The sequence below is a fragment of the Urocitellus parryii genome, chromosome 7 (genome assembly GCF_045843805.1).
Source record: "Urocitellus parryii isolate mUroPar1 chromosome 7, mUroPar1.hap1, whole genome shotgun sequence".
Classification (NCBI taxonomy): domain Eukaryota; kingdom Metazoa; phylum Chordata; class Mammalia; order Rodentia; family Sciuridae; genus Urocitellus; species Urocitellus parryii.
In genome coordinates this window covers 20,167,609-20,189,214 of record NC_135537.1, presented here as the reverse complement: position 1 = coordinate 20,189,214, position 21,606 = coordinate 20,167,609, and the positions used below count along the sequence as shown (strand labels likewise).

Here is a 21,606-nt window from a genome sequence, read left to right as displayed (position 1 = left end):
TGATAAGAACACTCTATAATCAAGCCTGACAAAGATTAAAAAAAAATAAAGACACCCTGCAACCACAAAAATGACAAAATGTCCTCCATCTCAGCTTAACAAAAGAGAATATTGCCTCTTTTACAAAATAAAAATTCTATCTGCAATTTGTTCATCCTGCCACGGCAATAAAGAAAACTAAGATAAACAATCCTGGAATTGTTTTGCTTTCTTTCAGTGCTCAGTCCAGAACAGAACCCAACTTCCAGGAAATGTCTTCAGAATCATCTAATCCAGGCCCAAATCTTACAGCAAGCCCCTCCTGACTTCCTTTTTTCTGAAATATCCCTTGGTTCCCTATAAGGTGTATCACGTGAAAGTGCTTGTCGAGATGCAGCAAAGAGAAATTGATTTATCCCAATGGGGATAAATAAATTAATTAATAGAAATTAATTTCTCCTAATGCCTCAGAGCATTAGGTCTTAATTTTCTCATGGAACCTTACTGAGAAGAGCTGTATTGGTTTTTTAAGCTTAGCAATAATCCTAGAAAGGGAGAATTGTTATCATTCCCATCTTACATGCAGAGAGACAGACTGAGGCACAGTAGTAAGGTAAGTAGGCTACAGTCTAAGGACTTGAACCCAAGCAGTCTGGCAGAGGTGTGTGTCATCAATGCTATTCAGTTTCCAACAAAATGCTGCCATGATCAATTTAGTTATCTGGAGTCAAAAATTGGTTTTATTTATATAAATGCCACCATGACTTTTTGTGTTCAACCAGAGCACCAAGGAGGGCAAATCCTCTTTCCAGTCTCACTGGCACTGTGCTCATTCAAATCTTCATTATCTCCTCTCAACTCATGTAGAAATAATTTACCTCCGATGCATAACACAGTCACCTCTTATAATCCAGTAGGAATTCCTCAAGGAGGTGTTTCCTGTATACAGCCTTGATCATGCAGTTTCTGGCAGATAGATAGATAGATAGATAGATAGATAGATAGATAGATAGATAGGTAGATAGATAGATTTTTAAAAACACTAATCTCTACAATTACTCATTCGAATCTTCCAACTGTTGGCAGCTGCCATCTATTTTCCAACTCTATTTTCCATTAACCTTCCTCCTCCCAGACAACCCAAACCATTTATCATTTCCTGAACAAGTCCTAAATTTTCTTATCTTTATGCCTTTGTTCACACTGTCTCTCATAAATCTAATGCCTCTAATCAAAATCCTATCCAAGCTTGATCCAACTCAGTGTCAATCTCCAAGGCAATGTAGTTCAGCAAAAAGACAATGGACATGGCTTTATAGTTGTTCCCAAAACTCTCTCCACAGCCTCCAACATACTCCTCCTGCTCTCTCAGTTTAAAAAAAAAATCAAGTTAGCTTTCTTTATGCTCCTATGCTTCTTTACATAGGTTTATTTGCAGGAATTATCACACTCTATCTTACACAGTAGTTATTTTTGCTTCATTTTCCTATTAGGTCATAAAATCCTTTCGAACACAAAATGTTTTATTAATTTTGATTCATGCCATCAAGTGTGAAATAGTTATCAACAAATGAATTGAACAGTGTGAACATTCATATGTCAAATATAACAAAGTCCAGGGGTCATGACTAAAGGCTAAGTCGTTTGCTGCTGAAAATTCAGAAATTGAATGAAAGAGACTGCATATGAAATTTTAGGCCCCAAGAGAAAATCTGGGGCTAGGAGTTCTCTCAAAAAAAGAATAAAGATTGTTTTTCTTCTTTCTCTAGGGATGATAATTTCAAGTTAGTAAGTTGCCTGTATTCAAATGATACTACTTCCCTTTTCTTCCCATACTTGGCCACAAGCATTTATGAGTTGGGGCCATTATCAACCAATATGGAGCACCCCAGACAGGCTATTGGTTCACCCAATATCCAGCCTATGTATATGTGCCTTTGTCTCCTTTGTATCAATTCTTGTTCTGAAGAGTTCTAGTCATGGTTGCAGGACTGGTTTCACTCTACCAAACTGTCACAGGTCATAAAGAATTCTAAGTGGCTCAAGGTCACTTACTTCAACTTGCCATACAGAAGGATAGTGCTGGTGCCTAGGAGCTAGAAATTAGCCTGCATAAAAGTATGACAGACTCCTCTCCTGTTTGGAAACTTTTAAAAAAATTATTTTCATTTCCTTATAAGGAAGTCCTTAGCTAATGAGAGAAATTAACTTGTTTCTCATATTTGTAGCTAATTTCTAGCTTGAAGTGCTATTTTCTTCATTTCCTGGATTTTTTCTTTAAGGAGTTCACTAAAATTTTTAATTTTTTAAAAAAATATAGGCAATAAGTAAATATTTCCAAAAGAGATAGCACTAACATTATGTGCTCAATATTTTACCTCCCATTATCACTTCTCTGCCCTTTGTTGTTTCTGGAAAATCAAGAAGTCAGGGAATCTGTCAGAAAAGCAAGAGGGTGTGATTGAAATTAGCCATATAACTGGACACCACATATGGTTGGCCTGCCTAACATAAAATGGGAATTATTTTGTGTTCTACAAACTCCCTGGGGACCCAGAAAAGGGACATATGAAGGAAATTCAGAAAAGAGCTACAAAATTATTAAGGAGCTGTGAGGTTGATTTATGAGGCACATTATGAGGGCTATGTACATGTGGATTGACTAAACAATGACCGACTGAAGGCAAGATGAATATCTATGAGTTAGAGAGAACATAATCTCTAAGGAAAAGACAGGGTGCTATCCTGGAGGTGATAACATCATAGTCACTGCCTTTATTTGCCCCATTTTAAAATAAGGAGGGGCTTGCTTTATATTTCAATTTCATGTTACAGAAGTAAGCTCCAGCATTTTCTATAATCTTTTAAAGGTATAAGAAAGATAAAATAATTGCAAAGAAAACAACCTAAGGTTTCCCTTTATAAAATATAGACATTCTCCAACATATTCTGGGGAGGTGTATTGACAGATAATAAGACTGTAGATCAACTGACAGAGTATATGAGGATAGAAAAGGCAGAAATCAGCCTCTAGTATCATATCTGGGATGAGAGGAAGGAAGAGAGGAAAAGTTGAAGGAAAAAAAAAATTATGTGGACCAAGTTCCTTGCAGCTCAAGACCCCACACGGTTACCATCTTAGTTGGTTGCCAAGTCCAGCAATTTAGCAAGATTTTCCAATAAGGTCTCCCCTGACTTTCCCAGATACCTCAACTGCCACAGAGTCTATTTCACAAAAGAAAAAAAAACACCATCTATATGGTAACTTTTAAACTCTGAGTACCAAGAAAGACTGAGAGAAGTTGGATGGCAGAAGCAGATGGGCGAGGCTGCTAGGACCAACCTAGCTTCTGCTATTGCTAAAGGACAAAGAGTCTCCAGTTCTTACCTCATCTTATGCAGGGCAGTGACAAGTGCCAAAGGTTAAAGTGAGGTCTGCAGTACCTCAAAAGGCCCAAGAACAACTGATCACTTGCCTGACCCGAAAGGAGGTGATGGGATATTATAATGGATACAGGCACACTACCTGTCCTCAAGGGACTCCCAGGCAGGAGAGGCAGGAAGATGCAGAAACAGAGCTGTAATGATTTAGTAATATCAGCGAGAAGCAAGCTGGGGCAGACAGGCCCAGAAGACCACATCCATGCCAGCATGGATGACTTTAGATGTCTTGTGGTTATTTTCAGACGGTTTTACCCTCAATTTACAATTGTTTTAACATGGAGAACCTGATCCATCATTTATAGCAAATGATTGAATGGCTAAGTATTGTTTTGCTCAAAATCTTACTTTCTTCTGAAAGAGTAACCCCTGCTTTTCTAGGGAACTGTTCCACCTTCCCATTCCAACCAGGTGTGTTAGGGAATTCCCAAACCTCATCTTCCTCGTCTCCATGGATCAGCCCAGGGTGGGTGCAAAACTCCATTTTACATCATTCTACATTGTGTCTAAGGGAAAGGGACATCTTTCTGGGGTGGCAAGTCATAAAATAAGAAGTTTGAAAGGACCATCCTTCCTGGTATAGAAGAAGTAGTCTTGTGTTTTGACAACACAAAGAAACATCACAGAGGATTGATAGAGGGGGTCCTATCTGCCTTCAAGTCCCTGATCCTAGTGGCCTATGAGGCCAAGTGGCACCATTCCCATTCAGTTACTATGCAAAATACCACAGCATCCTTTCCCTGAAGTCTTCCTTTAGCCAAAACTCATTTGTGTTTGGTTTCCATCACTCATAGTCAAGAGTCCTGAGTGGCAGCTTGCTTTAGCAGTGACTTCTTGACATTTGCATCCCTGTCTTCAAATGACAACTTTCTTCTCATTCTTTCCCTTTCCAACACCAATGTTGTCAATTTCTCCTCATTCTGGTTTAGTCCACTCCTACTCTGAAAACTTGGCCATGGCTCTTTGCCTTCCATCAGCCATGCTTGGACTTGCTTCCTGTCTAGTTTTCCAGAAAGCAGCTTCCATCGCACAGTACGTTAAAGGGGCAGTCTACCAACAGCCACCACTGAATGGGTCGAGAGCAGGGCCTGGCAATCTATACTTTTAGAAACTATTCATTCTGGTTGTTTCTGATGTACAATCAGGTGGAGGCCATCTCTGGGACAGATGCCCCATGAAGCCCTTTGACTTGGTAAGTATATGAATGTCCCTCTCAGGCATGAAAATTAACTGTTCTACCTCTGGTTAAACTTTGAGTACTGCACAGTCTCATTTTCCTTGAAGAAAGAAGACTTCTTGGAAGCTTGAAAGTGCATAGAGCAGTTCCAAGCTGTAGAGAGCTATCCTGAGGGGCTGGAGGTGACCTCATCCACTGGGGGCTTTGAGGGGACAGGCCTGGTCCTTTAACAAGCTGCCTTTGATTTCCTTTGTAGATAGATGATGTAGAGGCAATTTGTTTCTTTTAAAGTCTAGATTTACATCACAGCTGTATATTTTTTTCTTATAAAGAGTCTTCTTTGAGCTACCCTCAAAGAAGTTGGGCATAGTTTTGTTTTGTCCCCGCCCCCCCCCAAGCAGCAAAGTTGAAGTGGGGGGGAGGGGGTTGTTTTTAATCCTCAAGCAATGTCACCTTTGGAGCAATAAAACTGCTCTCTCTTTCTCATGAGAGATGACAAGCATTTCACAGCAGCCAGTTTTTTGAAAGTGGTTGCCAGGTGGGAGAGGTATTCCATTGCTAAAGAATCTGCCAAGTCAAGCAAGCCCCTCCTTTTGCTCCTTTCCCTGCTTTGCTGAGGTTTTGACATTGGCTAAGTTGGACCAAACTTTCAAAGACTCTTGGACTTTTACATGTGCTGTTTTTCAATTGGCATAATCCAGCAGGTGTTTCCCTTGACCAAGAGGAAAGCTTCTTTCTGTCATTGATTTGTGTTTTATTGTGTTTTACTTTTATTTCTACCAAACCCATGGAACTTGGGGCTTAAGACTTAGTAAAACTTGGAATGACTAGAGTCAAAAGAATTTTGCCATTTGGCCAATAGCATCCATCCCCCACTCTTACAAAGAGATTTCTTTACTTTTCTGTTTTAACTTTTTCCCCTTCTCCTCTCCCCTTTCCTCCATCCCTCCACAACACATTCAAGGAGTGCCCTAAACGGTGACAAACTCGCATGTGCTTTCCTTATGACTAAACCCCTGGGCCTCTCGCCAATCCCCCACAGATGGCCCCAAACTTCAGGCATCCCGTTAAAAGGGCCCCACGTTTGCAGCCCTGGTTGGAACAGTCAGGGTGGAGGAGGGTGATGGGGAGTGGCGGTGTCTTCGTCCTGGGGGAAGGTGAAGCAACTTCCAGGAGGAAACGGGCGTTTCCTTCCCACGCGCTGGTGAGCCCTGGGTCTTGGCCTCGGGGCTCCACCCAGCCCCTCCCCGCGCTCTGGGAAAAGCCAGTCGCCACACACAGGCACACGCAGGCCCGGCGCCGCGCCCTAAGGAGAGCAGCCTTAAGGCCAATTGCCATGACAACCCCGCGGTTCCTTCCACTTCCCCACCCAACGGATTCCCCCCTCCTCCCTGCGCTGCAGCCAACCGGCTTGTGCGCGTCCCAGGAGCGCACTATAAAACCTGCGCTGGTGGCGCTTGCGGCTCAGCAGACCTGTCGGGAGGCGGGCAGTGCCAATCTACAGGCTGCAAAGTCTCCTCTTGGAAACGCGGGAGGAAAAATCCTGAGCATGCACAAGGTGCAGAGCATGAACCTCTTTGTGCAAAAGAGGTGCCTTTGCCTGGCCTTCCTACTCCATCTCCTGGGTCAGGTAGGTGGCACACCCCTAAAATGCCCCTGGTTACTTTACCCTCCTGGACAGCCTCTGCTCAGTCTCTGGGCTCGCTCTGCCTTCGGTTGTCCCTGCTGAAGGGTTTCTTTTTGTCTCATCACCTTCCCTAGGTCTCTGCGACTCAGCGCTGCCCTTCACCGTGCCCACGCCAGTGCCCCGAGACGCCTCCGACCTGCGCCCCGGGGGTGCGCGCGGTGCTGGACGGTTGCTCCTGCTGTCTAGTGTGCGCCCGCCAGCGCGGAGAGAGCTGCTCTGAGCTGAAGCCTTGCGATCAGAGCAGCGGACTGTATTGCGACCGTAGCGCCGACCCCAGCAACCAGACTGGCATCTGCATGGGTAACCTGCCCCCTCTGTCGCTTGACTTCTTCTCTCCCAAGCTAGCAGCAGCGGTTTCCCCACCTCCTCTCCTCTTATTCCCTTTCCCAAAGGGTGATAAGCAAATAATAATAATGCAATAAGTGATGTTTATGGAGCACTTAGTGCTTGCCATGCAAGGTCCGAGGGGGCTTGGGATTTAGGGAGCGCCAGAAGCTAGAGAGAAAACCTGCCCACGAAGGTGAGAAGCATTCATCACTTGCATCTCTAGAGAAGAATCTAAATGGACTGGAGACAGGGAGCGAAATAGGGTTAAGGACCAGTGAAATCATTTCCTTTGGACATTTCCAGAGGGACAATTTGGGGATGATGGAAAGCTGGGCTCACTCACGGGCTTACAGTTCCCCACCTGCAGCCCAGCAGGTTTGTTTTCACACCTGTAATTGTCCTATTAAAGCAACAGCAGCTTCTAGTCTCCTGGGAGGACGATGTAAACCCTGTCTGGGTTGCGTGTAAAGTAAAATTCAGGCAACTAGCCAATCCAGGCTTGTGAAATTTAATCAATTGGGGTTCCATTTCCCTCGTGGTGCACCACCATACTTGGAGGTTGTCTCTGCCTTCCTGGATACCAGGGCTTGAAGTCGCTTTACAGTTTTTTCTCTAAGCCAATGATTTATTGTGCTTCAATGTCAAGGAATCTTAATGCCCTTTATTTGAGTAGTTAATAACCTCTTTGCAGAATATGAAGTGCATTTTCTTCCTTTTTAAGTCTAAAGTACTGAAGTAGAAGAATCAGAGATGTTTCTTGTAAAATGACTGTCATTGGGGACAACAGTGTGTCAAGAACAACTCACAATTGCTCTTCCTTTTGTTCTATCTTATAAATGAAAAAGTTGGGGGGTGGCAAATAATCTCAAAAGGAAGCAGAGAATACTTCAGAAGCCATTTGTCAGTCCACTTATTTATCTTGGCAGTACTGAGTTTACAGTTTTACACACCTCTTTGCCCATTCAAAAGGACTAGGTAAATGTAGCAGGACTAGATGGTCTTGGAGGTTTCCTCTTGCTCTGGGAGGACTCCATGAAGACATCTGTCTCCTGGAAATGCATCAGAAACCAGATCACCTGGGGCTGGGGATGTGGCTCAAGCGGTAGCGCGCTCGCCTGGCATGCGTGCGGCCCGGGTTCGATCCTCAGCACCACGTACAAACAAAGATGTTGTGTCTGCCAAGAACTAAAAAATAAATATTAAAATTCTCTCTTTCTCTCTCTCTCTCCCACTCTCTCACTCTTTCTTTAAAAAAAAAAAAAAAAAAAAAAAAAGAAACCAGATCACCTGAAATAGAAAAGGAAAGACTTCGGAACATGTCCTCCAAATTTCACATAGCTCTCTCAGTGCACTGTTATTGTTTTTCTCTCTCTTCTTCCCTCTGTGTTGCTCCCGCAATATTCTAGTGCTAGAAGGAGACAACTGTGTGTTCGATGGGGTAATTTACCGCAGCGGAGAGAAGTTTGAGCCAAACTGCCAATACCACTGCACCTGTAGAGACGGACAGATTGGCTGTGTGCCCCGGTGTCAGCTGGATGTGCTACTGCCTGGTCCTGACTGCCCAGCTCCCAGAAAAGTTGCTGTGCCTGGAGAGTGCTGTGAAAAGTGGACCTGTGGCCCCAATGAGAAGGGGACATTGGGAGGCCTTGCCCTTCCAGGTGAGCCATTCGGTATACTCAGGAATGGTCATGGCACAGGGTGAATGCAAGCACAAATCACATGCATTGTTTGGGTTTGGGATGAGAAGCTGGCCTCGGTTTCTGGCCATTCTGCTATAGATTCCAGATTATCCATTGAGACTAAATGCACCATGTCTTTCAATCCAAACTAAGTTACTGAAGTGTACACACAACTTTTCCTAAAGAGGACCTGAAAAATTCAGTGGCTATTTTTTTTTATCTTATGACTACTATTTGTATTTTAGTCCATTCATCCAACTTGACCCTTATTAGCACTATGAGGATAAAAGTAAGAATCCTCCTTTTCTGGATTCTGCATACCACCTGTGCTTTCTTGGAACTAGCCTCCCTAAGGAATGCTACTCCTCCTGATGCAGTGGTCACAGAGAAACACCATCTTTCCAGATGCTGTAGAAAGGGCCAAGTGACACTTCAGGAACTTTGTTTTACATTACTTTTATTTCTTTATATATTGCATAGTTTGAGGATGGAGAGATCTCAAGAGACAGTAGAGAATATTTTAGGAGCCATTAATCAACCACATTATTTATATTGGCAGAATCCACAGTTTTTCAGTATTTCTGAGGTCAGAAATTATCAGACATGCCTTGCTGATAGGAAAACTGCCTTGCAGAACAGATATCCCCCAAGCCATGTATATTAAGTTTTGAGATGGAACTGTTTGTGATCAGAGTCCAGGGGTGTGTGTGTGTGTGTGTGTGTGTGTATCTCCCAGAACCCAAACAACCAGTTCTACCTACTAAAAGCATTGCTTTTATCACTATTTTGACTTGGCCAATTCTATTTACTCATCACGATTAAAACTTTCTCACAATCCTTTTTATGTACAAAATCACATGGAAAACTATTATGGAATAGTTTCCAATGCTGTACTGTTCTATAGTCTTAAAACTGGTAAACTTTAAAAAGACAAGTTAGCCTAAGTTTCTTAAGGTCTGTTTGGACAGTTATTCTGCAGAGATTTCTGGAAGTCTTACAATGTGGCAGGCATGGTGCTACCTAGAAAGGTTTACAGATAATTTCATTTCTGTGCCTTCAGAGCACCTGTGTTCATTAGGTACAAAATTTAACGAGATCCACTTTGTAATGTTGGCTTAAAGGAGCACTCTTTGATCCCTACATTTTCCCCAAGATAGCTGTCTTTCTTTATCCATCCCCTAGCCTACAGGCCAGAAGCCACCGTAGGAGTTGAAGTCTCCGACTCGAGCATCAACTGCATTGAGCAGACCACAGAGTGGAGTGCATGTTCCAAGAGCTGTGGAATGGGTCTTTCCACCAGGGTCACCAACAGGAATCGTCAGTGTGAGATGGTGAAGCAGTCTCGGCTCTGCATGGTGCGGCCCTGTGAACAAGAGCCTGAGCAACCAACAGATAAGGTAGGAACCTGCCACCGTGAAAGCAGTGGGAGCCTGGGCTCAGCAAGTCACTTATAATACTAGTTGACTCAGGTTGTCTCTAAGTTGGGCATTAATCCCAGAAAAAAGGCAGAGAGCTTCCTGAATGCAGACCAAGTAGCTTCTTTCTCCCCCTTTTTAAATGTATTTAAATACCCCCAAGCAACCTACAGCAGATCTACAGGAAAAGAGGGAAGAGCTAGACAACTGTAATACTTTCACCAATAGAAAATGGCCCGGCAGATCCCTTTCCATTCCTGGAGAAAATCCACTACCCTGTCATCAAACACAACTGATTTGAAAGAGGTCAGCTCTGACTGCAGTTTCCTTCACCCCTTAGGTTCAATCAGCATGAAACACATTGGTGGGGACTGTGTCTGCTTACTCTTCCCCAAAATGCCCAGCACCCTACCTGGAACACAGGGTGTGCGTTATCAACTATTGTTGATGAATACATGAATGAGTGTCTGGGAATTACTGTCGGTATTTGTTAAAGCCTAGTGGAAACAGTACACTTGCCATCATAAGGCAACATGTGAGCCAAGTGAAACAGTGTATTTCTTTCCTTTTTTTGTTGGAATTCTGTCAGCTCAGTGTGTTAACTCTGAGTGTAAGGCATGCAGATCCGAAGCTCTGATTGGTTTGTGATGACATCACAGGCCCTGTTACCAGAGCCCTACATCAGAAAAATGCAATACCTAAATTGAACCATTCTATGGACAAACCTAATGCCAAAATAAAACAGCCCTCAGAAATTCAAGATTGACATATCTCTACACAGAGGCAAGATCATCTAATGCTTAAGGCTACAACTCTACAGCCAGACAGCTTGGCTTTAAATCCCACTTTCAGCATGAACTAGCTGGGTGATCTTGGAAATTTTCCTTAACCTCTCAGCCTGAATTCCTTCCCCCATATAATGGGGTCATTGAAAGTGTCTACCTCAAGGTTAGCAGAAGGATTAAGCAGAATGAATTTGCCAAGTGCTGAGCATAGATTAAATATTCTGTTAACAGTAGCCATCATTACTTAAAATTTCAACTTACTGATAAAATAAAAGAGTCCCTAGTGGTTGCATTAGTTATATGGCTATTTAGCCATAAGATTTTTTGAGGTCCATCCTAACATCATGTTGCTTCTATCACTTCAAAAGAACTCCTAAAAACATCTTTTCTAGAAAATTATACCCTAAAAGATGCATCTCCCCACACTTAGGAAACATACATGTAATAGCCATGTATATTTAACCCACACAAGCAGTCACACATTTATACACACATACTCACACATACACAAACACACATATACTGCCCCCATGGGGATGCTTTGAGCCTCTTTTTGTAGATGTTGACAAAAATTTATGCTAGACATTAAAACTTTAAACATGCAAAAAAAAAAGGAAGCCTTTCAATACTTTCAAGGACATAATAGCTACTTTATTAAATAAGGTCTATCCATCTTCTAAAATTTGGCATTTTCAATTGTTTCTTTTTCACAAAATTAGTACTTTGAACCTCATTTAACATTGCAAGGTATTATATTTAAGATGTTTATTTATACTGTACCTATGTCATAAAAGTTATAGAAAGTTGTTTGAAACCTAGGGAAGTACAAACATAATAATCATTTCTCCCTTATTCTTCAATGAGATGGTGGCTTTTAGAGTGTACTCCCCAGACGAGTAGCAGCATCTAAAAACTTGTTAGAAAGCAAATTTGTGGGCCCCACATCAGAGGTACTGAATCTGAAACTCTGGAAGTGAGACCCAGCAATCTATGTGTTAACACTCCCAGGAAATGATTCTGTAGCACACTAGGTTTCAAGATCATCTGATCAAAGAGAATTTAGAGTCTATTCACCCCACAAGCTGTGCCTAGAAAAGTGATCAGGGGAGAACTCTGGCAAATCCACAGCTTAAGAATTGAAGTAGGAAATAAAACAGTCCATTCTCTGCTGAAAATCAACACCAGGGTTCCTCACTATCCAGTTTATTTAAGGAATCTTAAATTAATTCTCCACTTACTTCACACTGATGAGAAAGTATCTTAAATCCCATCAACTTCAAGTTTCCTGAGGTCATCATATAGTGGAAAGAACTGGCTTTGTATACACATAATTCCTCATATCACTCCTTTTCTTCTTAGAAAGGAAAAAAATGTCTCCGCACCAAGAAATCACTCAAAGCCATCCACCTGCAGTTCAAGAACTGCACCAGCCTGCACACCTATAAGCCCAGGTTCTGTGGAGTCTGCAGCGATGGCCGATGCTGCACACCCCACAACACCAAAACCATCCAGGTGGAGTTCCAGTGCTCTCCAGGGCAAATCATCAAGAAACCAGTCATGGTCATCGGAACCTGTACCTGTCACACCAACTGTCCTCAGAACAATGAGGCCTTCCTCCAGGAGCTGGAGCTGAAGACCAGCAGAGGGGAAATGTAATGTGGCCCTCAAGAAGCCCACCTGCAGAGGCAAACTGTAGCTGCTGCATGACCTGTCATCAAATGAGTATAAGAAAAACAATGAAGAACCATTACTGCATCCTTGAGTCCTATGTATTTTTCTGTGATAATATGAGGTCATTTATGTCTGTCTTTTATAATGAAAATATTTCAGCTGTAAACTTGGAATCAAGGTAAGCTCAGGATATGGCTTAGGGATGACTTTCCTGTGATGTTTATTACAAACGCAAATTTATATCAATTTAAGTCAGATACCTGATTTACTTTATAGACTATACCATGTTCATTCATTTTACATTGTTGTGTGCACTCGTGCAATTCCTAGAAAATGCCACTGTAGTGAATGACATAGTGAAGTCGAGGCTCATACTGAACATGCTGTCGTACAAGTATTTCACCATATGTTGAAGTTTGACTTCAGGGTTCTCTATTGGGCTCCCTTTTGAGATAGGGCAACTCTGCACTTCCAAGCCCAAGAGCCAAGGAAAACTTCAACTCTTCAAAGTGAAGTCAGAGATTCTTAATTTCCTATTTAACTGTACACTAAAAAGCATGCTGTTATCTACAGTAATGAACTGTTTGTTAATGAAGTGGACTGGTGTCATGAACTTTCTCCATTTCCAACAAATTGACTCCTTTCTGTTTGAAAGAAGCTAAACAGAAAACTCCCAATATAGAGATGACTGAGCCTCAGCAGCCTTCATACATTTGCCTCCTGGAGGCTGCTGAGGCTCAATAACTTTTTTTAGAATTCAGCAGAGATGGAGGAGACCAGCAGGGAACCTCTCATCAGTAGGTAAACTGAGGCAACTCATTCCCAAAGCACTTGATTACAACCTCTGATGATTTTCAAATGTCCTTTCAGGAACTTTGAAAAAGAACAAAATCAATGCAACTCTGTTGGTGAGAAACCACAGATTTTATGAGAGTTCACAGTTATTATTGACATGCCCAACACACATCATTGGGTCATAATTATTAAAACTTATAAACAAGATACATGTGTATATATACATGCACCTAATAGGTCAGGTTTAATGAGACAGGCTTCAAAATTAAATCTTTATACATTTCTCTAATGTCACCATATGCGTTCCACTCTTCTCCTTTAAAATATTTATAAAAATGTAAATTATAGATTTTTGTAAAGTGTTCTTTTTCACTTCTCTACTTTTCAGACATGACTAAAAGTACATGTTATTGGTGTGTGATTCTGGTATGACTTTTGTGCTTAGAAATTTAACATTGTTGTTCATTGAAAATAAAAATTGATGAATTTAATAGGACATCAGTCAGAAGCATCTATTGAAAGCCAAATGGGTATTTTGGGGCAAGCTTATAACCTCTTATCTGAAGGGAACCAACTGCTCTAACAGGTTAGGCCTCAAGTATTCACCACACCCTTTACGAAAGCCATGATTTTTTTTTTCCTGGACATCCCACTAGATAACTCTATATATATATATATATTGAAATTTGAACTTGTCTGGCCAAACCCAATTCACCTCCCTGGCTTCCTTATCTAATTAAAAGTCTCTCCATCCTCCCAATTACCCAGCGGAAACTATTAGCATTCTCTTTCCACAGGCCCAGAAAAGCAAAACAGCTGCTCATCCAGATTCACCAATGCTGTATCCACAAATTCAACCAGCCAAGAATAGAAAATATTAGGAAAAACAAATGTTATGTTGTTACTGATGTGAACTGCGTGGCCTACAATGTTTACACCAGTACTGAACATGTACAGACATTTTGTTGTCATTATTCCCTAAACAATACAATATAACAATTATTTACACAGGGTTCACATAGTGTTGGGCATTACAGGTAACCTAGAGATAACTTAAGATATGGAGAAGAAGGTGCATAAATTATGGGCAAATGCAATAGATTTTGTATAGGAGGCTTGAGCATCTGCAGATTATGACTTCCACAAGGGGCCCTGGGACCAATCTCCCTGGGAACTGAGACACAATTATATTTCCAGTGATGATGCAGAGCAGAACGATGACCAGGGCTGCCATCTGGGAAACGTGAGACCCACACTCAGAGTTTTGTTTTCTGAAGTTTCTGAATGGTGCCATGAAAGTGCTTTCATAATTAAACAACAACCAAAATAATGTTTTCCTTTTCCCAACTCTACTTCCTCTGTCTATAGGTTCCTCCCCATCCATCTCTATGGCTAGTTTTTGTTGTCTTTAAGATAAACAGGAAAGCAAATTGGACCAAAAGTTTATCCACAGGAAACTATCAAGGACACCTTGAATTTACTACACATCTATGTTGCTCTGAGCACTTCACTCATTTAATTTGTATAGTAGCCCTATGAAATAGATACTCTTTATAGCCCCAGGTTACTAATGAGAAAACTTTTAAAAGTTGAAAGATATAGACTATGGCCAGGCCTGGTGGCGCATGCCTGTAATCCCAGTGGCTCAGGAGGCTGAAGCAGGAGGATCTTGAGTTCAAAGCCAGCCTTAGCAAAAGCAAGGCACTAAGCAACTCAGTGAGACCCTTTCTCTACATAAAAATACAAAATAGGGCTGGGGATGTGGCTCAGTGGTCAAGTGCCCCTGAGTTCAATTCCTGATACAAAAAAAAAAAAAAAAAAGGTATAGACTGTGAAAAGAGCAATTTATTTTTATTCAAAATTATCTGTTAACATCAATGAAAAGAGGCCCAGGAAAGAATGTACAAAATACTATTAATGATTATGGCAGGTCTCATACTATTTTCCTTTCCTTTCTTATGATTTCTTTTCTAACTTTCTTCAAAATGAACATACTATCTTTATAAGCAGAAAAAAAAATTAAGGATGAATTGAGATGTCCTTTCAAGACTCATTTCCTTTGCAACTTTCCTCACTCATGTGGAGTTCACCACCCCTTGCAACATTGAAAATATTTACCAATACATTCATTTTATTCATGCCACAAATACTTGCTGGTTGCTTCTCTGCACCCAGCGTTGTTTTAGGTACTAGGAACACAGCCAAGAAGAAATAAAGCGAACACATTGTCCCCTTCTTTCTGTTATTTATACTATTGGGGAAGGAAGGCAAAAAGACATTAAATAAAAACATAAATATCAAATAGTGAATAAATGTATACTATGATCTAAATGAGCCACACTTCTGGGTGGCTAATTTAGCTTGAGACAGTCAAAAAAGTTGTTTCTAACGAGAAGACATTTTCTGTGAATAACAAAGAAGAAGAGAGAGAACCTTCCAGTTAGAGGTAACAGCTAGTGCAAAACAAATAAACCTGCAACATGGAAGACACATGTGGCTCAAGCACAGAGTCTAAGAGAGAGGGAGGCAATACTTTGCTGGGCTTAAGGAGGAGAGCTTGCTTCTGTCATCAAAGCTCTCACATTTTTTTTCCCCAACTGATCATTTTATACTCTCCTTACAAGCATAATTGAGTCCAGTGTCTTGGTCTTCTTCCTATCTGCCCAAGTCCCCGATACACGGCATGAATGGTCTTTGCATTGATAAAAGACAGAGTGTTCTTTGAAATAAACGTGAGGCTTTTAAACTTTCATTTGCATGATCACTGCTCCTCTCCAACATACACAAACACACACACGTACGCATTCCTGAAATTATAATTAAAGGCTGCTGTGTGGAGCCAGTTTTTTTATTTCTGTGACCAAAATACCTGACAAGAACAACTTAGAGGAGGAAAGATTTACTTTGGCTCATGATTCCAGAGGTTCAGTCAGCTGGCTCTAAGGCAGAAATATCATGGCGGAAGGGTGTGGTGGAGGAAAACTGTTCAGCTCATGGCATCCCAGAAGCAGAGGAAGAGGAGGGGCTAGGGAGAAGGTAAACCCTTCCAGGGCTTGACCCCCGTGACCTACTTCCTCCAATGAGGTCCCACCTGCCATCAGTCCATTCATCCATCAGTAGATTGATCCATCAAAGGAGGTGGTCAGAGCCCTCATGATCCAATCATTGCCTAAAAGGTCCACCTCTGAACACACGAGACTTTGGGGAACTTTTCAGATGAAAAACATAACCGTTGGAAAAATGTGGTCTGATGTACAAATATCTGCAAAGTTCAGAACATTCTAGTAATATAGCAAAGACAGTGAAACTCACTAAGCAGAGTATAGGCTGCAAGAAGCATAGGTTGAGAGTTACTCAAGCTTGGGATTAAACACCAAGCTTACTCTTTGCCAACTGTGGGATATTGGGTGATGTTCCCAGTCCCTGAGTCTCAGTTTCCTCCCCTGTAAGATGAGACCATAGATATTGATGTGGTGACCAACTGCTGTAATTTGTACTCAACTGAGATGATCCTGGGGACTTAGGACTTCCATGTAGAAAGTCAGGACATTCCCAGGCAAACTGAGACAGACTGATCACTCTAAATACTAACTAGACAGTGCTATGATGTGTGCTCACAAGCACTTAATTCTGCCTGGCACATAGTAGGCCTGCCACAATTTCTGGCAGAACCAAGCACTGACCCTCATTCAGTGCAGTTAGTAAACAGAGGTAGATGCAGTTGACCTCATTTTTATTAGGAAAGATAAAGAGATGGGGAAAAGTTAATGACCTATTAAGGACACAAAGAGTGAAGGAGCTAGGATTCAAACTCAGGGTCTGCTTAGCTCAGAGCCAAAGCTCTTTCCTTTTCACAGTGCCACAGCCACTGAGGCCAAGGATATTTTCAGCAACCAAAACAATTCCAACAGTTCTCATTTTTGTGCTATTTTCCCAAACTATAAATGTTCTCTTTTAGAAACAGCATTGCAAAGTAGTGAGACTGTTGAGCTCATTCTGTGAATGTGAAGTTTTGAGAGCATTTAATTGCTGGTGTGGTGATAAGGCACATTTCATTGAAAATTATCATCAAAAATTATGTGGCGATTTTTCTTTTCTTTTTCCACACAAGGATTCAATTAAACAATGAGGCAAGGACATCTTTGACTACACAAGGAGATAATTTGTCACATACATATCTTCACTCGATGAGATTATCAATGAAGCTTTTGATGGAGATTACTGGGCGGTATTCAATTTCTCTCTGAATGACTTCCTTGTAGGTACACGTTGTCATGCTTCTGAATGGGTTTCACTCCAAAATGCTCAATATCATAAGTCAAATCATCAAAACAGTATGTGCTTTTGGCTGTGTGCTATTGAGCTCGGTTTGAAGATCCATTATTGTTGGAAATGCATTCATCTTAACCACATCACATGATTCTTGCAGGCACTGCTATGCTGGCTTGACCACAGAGGGTTCACAAAATTCAATTACCACTTCAATAACACTGCTGGCACTTGCTGAACTCTGAATAATGAAGAATTCTCTGCTGCCTTCCAGCTGAGGACTGTAAATTACTGTTACATTAAGCCAGCTGTTCCAGGGATAATCAGGAGGTTCGAGGGGTAAGGATGGCAATGTTCTGCCAGTGTTTCTAAAAAATGTGTGTCTTTCTCACTAGGACAAGAAAGCAAAGATCTGAATTTTAGCCCAGGGAACTGTGGAAAAGAATATACAGTTGCGTTCTAATGGCAGAATTTCACAGAAGAACAGCCCTCCAGTTCTACTGGAAAGAGCTTGGAAATAAATATTTTATAATCCAAGAAGAAGATGTTGCTTGGACTTATATTTTATTAGCAAAATATGAGAAGCAGGCTCTGCTTGTAACATAAATTCAGAAGTTTGGGAGAGGTTACAAAGTTCTTAACTTGGGTTAAATATGGGTCAATATGCTCCACGCTGACCCAGATTTGTCCTGATGAAACAAGGCCACCCACAAGATCATTGGGGGACCTTGGCACAGGAGGGCCCAGTTAATGGACTTTCTAGTTCCTCTGAAAGTTCAGCAGAAGAGAATCTCCTCTGTTCATTTGTAGAGCATCACAGCCCCCAAGAAAGGGGACAAAACCTAAACGACAGAATCTCCCCAAATTTCACATCATTGCATTTCATTTCCGGGCTTATGAAACCACTTGAAGGCTTCCTGCCTGGAGCCCTTCTGCCCTCAACACAGCTGACCACTCCCTCTTTGTGCTCAACAATTTCTTCTAACAATTACCATCATAGTCTCTGAAACACCATATCTCTCTTATTTGCTTTCATGTCTTTCTCCCACAAGAAAGAAAAACATAATCGCAGGGACCATGTTTGATTTTTTTCCCCCCCATGCTTCACATGGTGCTTCTCAAACTTTTCCAGCAGAACTTCACAGGTTCTCAGGGGAAGGTCAGCTGCTTCCACGAGTCCTTCTGTGGCAGGCACGTGGAAGGAGAGGCTGTTGTACCTACTAAACACATACTCAGAAGATTCCCAAATACACAGAGCTAGAGGTTGCAGAAACCTCTCCTTAAGTCCTCATTTATTAAAGAGCCATCAAGTCCCTAAGCAGATGTTCAGGGGCTTATTCCAAGGCATGATGTGGTGCTCTTTTTCCCCTTGCAGGAGGCCCCAAGCTGTGTTGTCCTCTAGCCTCCTTGTTGCTATCTTACCCGAATGTCCGCCCTTCCTTAACTTTGTTTTTGTCATCTTATTTATCATCCAAACCCTCCACAAAATGCCACTTGCCAAGCTTTCCACAATCCCCACCATACCTCTTCCCTGGAGGTAAAAAATATGGTAGAAGAACACTAGCAAACAAAGTACCTGGAGTGGCAAGTCCAAGGTGTGTCCTAGTTGCTTATCTTTGGGGTTTCTCTGTTCACAAGATGAGGAGGTTCAATTCATCAACTTCTGTGGCCCCGTCCACATTAACACTTATGGGTACACGCTGAATGTCATGCACTTGCAAAGATTTTTATAATTTTATTTTTCCTCACAATAACCCTCCAAGATGAGAACTATTTTCCCATTTATAGGTGAGACTACTGAGGCTTCAAACCCAAAGGTGCCCGACGGCAGAGCCCAAACTCTCTGTAGCATGACATAGTGCCAGCATGCAAGTGTTGAAGGTGCCCTTCCTCCTTTATTATCTTTTATCATAACAAGAATATTAAAAACCTTATTGTAATAGAAGTGCTTCTGGGTTTTAGATTGACTTTCCCAATTATATTACTGTTAACAATGATGCCAGAGATAATATTGCCTCTTCCCTGGGAATCACCTACCTTTCTTCCAAATGTCTATTGAATTATGGGAGTAAATGAAGAGTCAAGTAGGGCAGCTGTCAAGACTAAAAGACAGAGTGATAGTAGAAAAGGCTAACTTCATCCAATATACTTAGGCCTTTGTGCCTCACCAAAGAAGAGGATTCTTGAAAGAAGGATACTTCCAATGAATTCTTTGTATTTTCTTAATATTCTCTTATTTCATCTGCAAAAGCTTTTTTAAGGCCTACATTCCAATGTCCAATCTGTTCTCCCAGATAACTCTACCCCTTGCCAGCAAAGCTCCTCGATCTCACTTTGATGTTTACAAACTCAAGCGTAACAGGCACTAGCCCAAGTTAGCAGAGCTTCACCTCTTCACGTGGTGCTGTCTGACTTATGAGACCAGGACTAGATCAGAGTCCAGAGAATGAGACACACAGAGAATGTTTCCTTTTTAGACCTGAGGAGGGTCAGCTGATATTGTCCTGAATTTCCCTAAGAAGGGAGAATAATGATTTTATCAATCAGGGAAAAGATTGATTTTTTTTTTCCTCAGAAACAAGGCAAACCAAAACCAGTAAAATACAGCCTCTTCCGGTATCATGAAAATTGCTTTGTCTCCTTTTGGTATGACTTTGACCTCATTCTAGAATTATTGAAGGAAGAAATTTTGAGGCCTTCTTAGGTCTGATGTACATTATGCCTTCCTGTTGGGGTAGCTCCAATTCTTATTAGATTGGTTTCCATCCCAAATGTCCATACACACTATCTCATTCAATGCTCATAACCACCTATTAATTTTTCTGCCCATTAGACTCCTTAAGATCACTGAAGCACTTTCCGATTATAATGATTCTGGCATTTGAGAGAAAAACACAATCTGTAAGCTCAAAAGAAATAATTTATAATAAAAGTTCACTTGCACTATCAGTCATGTCTCCCACAAATGACTTACGCATTTAATTGCCTTGCTTTCCCAAAGAAATAGAAAGAATCACAGTGGCTGTGTGGCTTTTGTCCTTTTCCAGGAAGCTCTTCAGTCTCCATTAAAATATTTAGAAAAGACAATCTCCATGAAATGGATATCATGAATATCCTACATGGAGAGTATGCCTATTCCTCTGTATCGCAAGGGCATAACAAAGTGTGTTACACACTTTCACGGATTTTACAAATCATAACCCATTTTGCAGACATTTGGTTTATCCAAGACAAATGAAGAAAAGAGGATGAGACTTCTATTTTCTGTAAGTCACGCTTCCTTCCAATTTATCCCCAATATCAGTGTAGGATAACTGATGCTATTTGGATGAGCTCATTTAAACATGTCAAACTCTTTTCATGAAGATGAATTAGAATATGTCAGCTATGTTGGTGGCAAAGCCATCTCATTTAAAGACTTCAAGAAGTAATATGCAAAGCAGGATTACAAGTGTTCAATCTTTAACATGACATGCATAAAATCAATATTTCAAGCTCCTTTGGGAGTTGCAGCCCAACATGCTGCTGATGAATCGTCATAATGACCTCATTCAGCCCCTCCTGTCCAGTGGGGAAAGTGGAATTTCTCAGCCTTCAAAGAGAGACTTAAAGTCTGGGCAGTTTGCAGGGCCTGTGGACAGGCTGATGGTTTTCTAGAAGACAAATGTCAGATGTCGAACTTTCCTAGATGCCATGCCATAATTAGTCCCATCTGCTCCAAATTCAGAGAGCCAATCTTACTCACTGGAAAAACTGAGGGACAGCAAAGCTTGGGCATATTCAGAGACCATCCTAAATGATGTTTGACTGTCCAAGAGAGCTCAAGCAGCAAGACTTCAAACATCCCATGTGTACAAGACCTCAAAACTTTGCCTGGGAGATCTTATCACATATCTCACTGAATAAAGGCAGTTCCTGTTGACTGATCTCTCAGAGTTTATGAATGTTCTTAATTTCTAGCCTTTCAAACTTTGTTTAAAAACTGAGGTTCTCCTTTGCAATTTAGATAGTCATGTTTCCACCATTTTCTCCCACTGCTGTTTTGAGACCTTAGTACTAATTGAGGATGCTTTAAGGAGAATCCAGTGAAGATATGGCTTACAATTGACTAGTACAGTATCCTCAACCAATGATAATTTTGCTTTCTAGAAAACATTTAGTAGTGTCTGGAAACATTATTTCATTGAAACAATGTAAACGAACTGTGACTGGCATCCAGTGAGTAGATGCCAAGGATGATTCTAAATACACTATATGGGAAAATCCTCCAAAGCAAGGAATTATCTGTCCCCAAATGTTATAGTGTCACTGTTGAAAAGCTTTGCACTTGCATAATGGAAAGAGCCTAAGTTTAAAAAATGATAAAAGCTCAAATCTAACC

The 21,606-nt window shown here is 41.3% G+C and overlaps 1 protein-coding gene across 1 annotated transcript; it reads left to right on the top strand.

Moving 5' to 3' along the window:
- Positions 1-6,080: 6,080 nt before the first annotated feature.
- Positions 6,081-13,370, top strand: Ccn3 (cellular communication network factor 3). The gene is made up of 5 exons (XM_026393874.2): positions 6,081-6,227; positions 6,359-6,584; positions 8,018-8,269; positions 9,473-9,687; positions 11,850-13,370. The coding sequence occupies exons 1-5, from the start codon at positions 6,147-6,149 to the stop codon at positions 12,144-12,146; spliced, it is 1,071 nt and encodes a 356-aa protein (XP_026249659.1). The 5' UTR covers positions 6,081-6,146; the 3' UTR covers positions 12,147-13,370.
- The last annotated feature ends 8,236 nt before the right edge of the window (positions 13,371-21,606 follow it).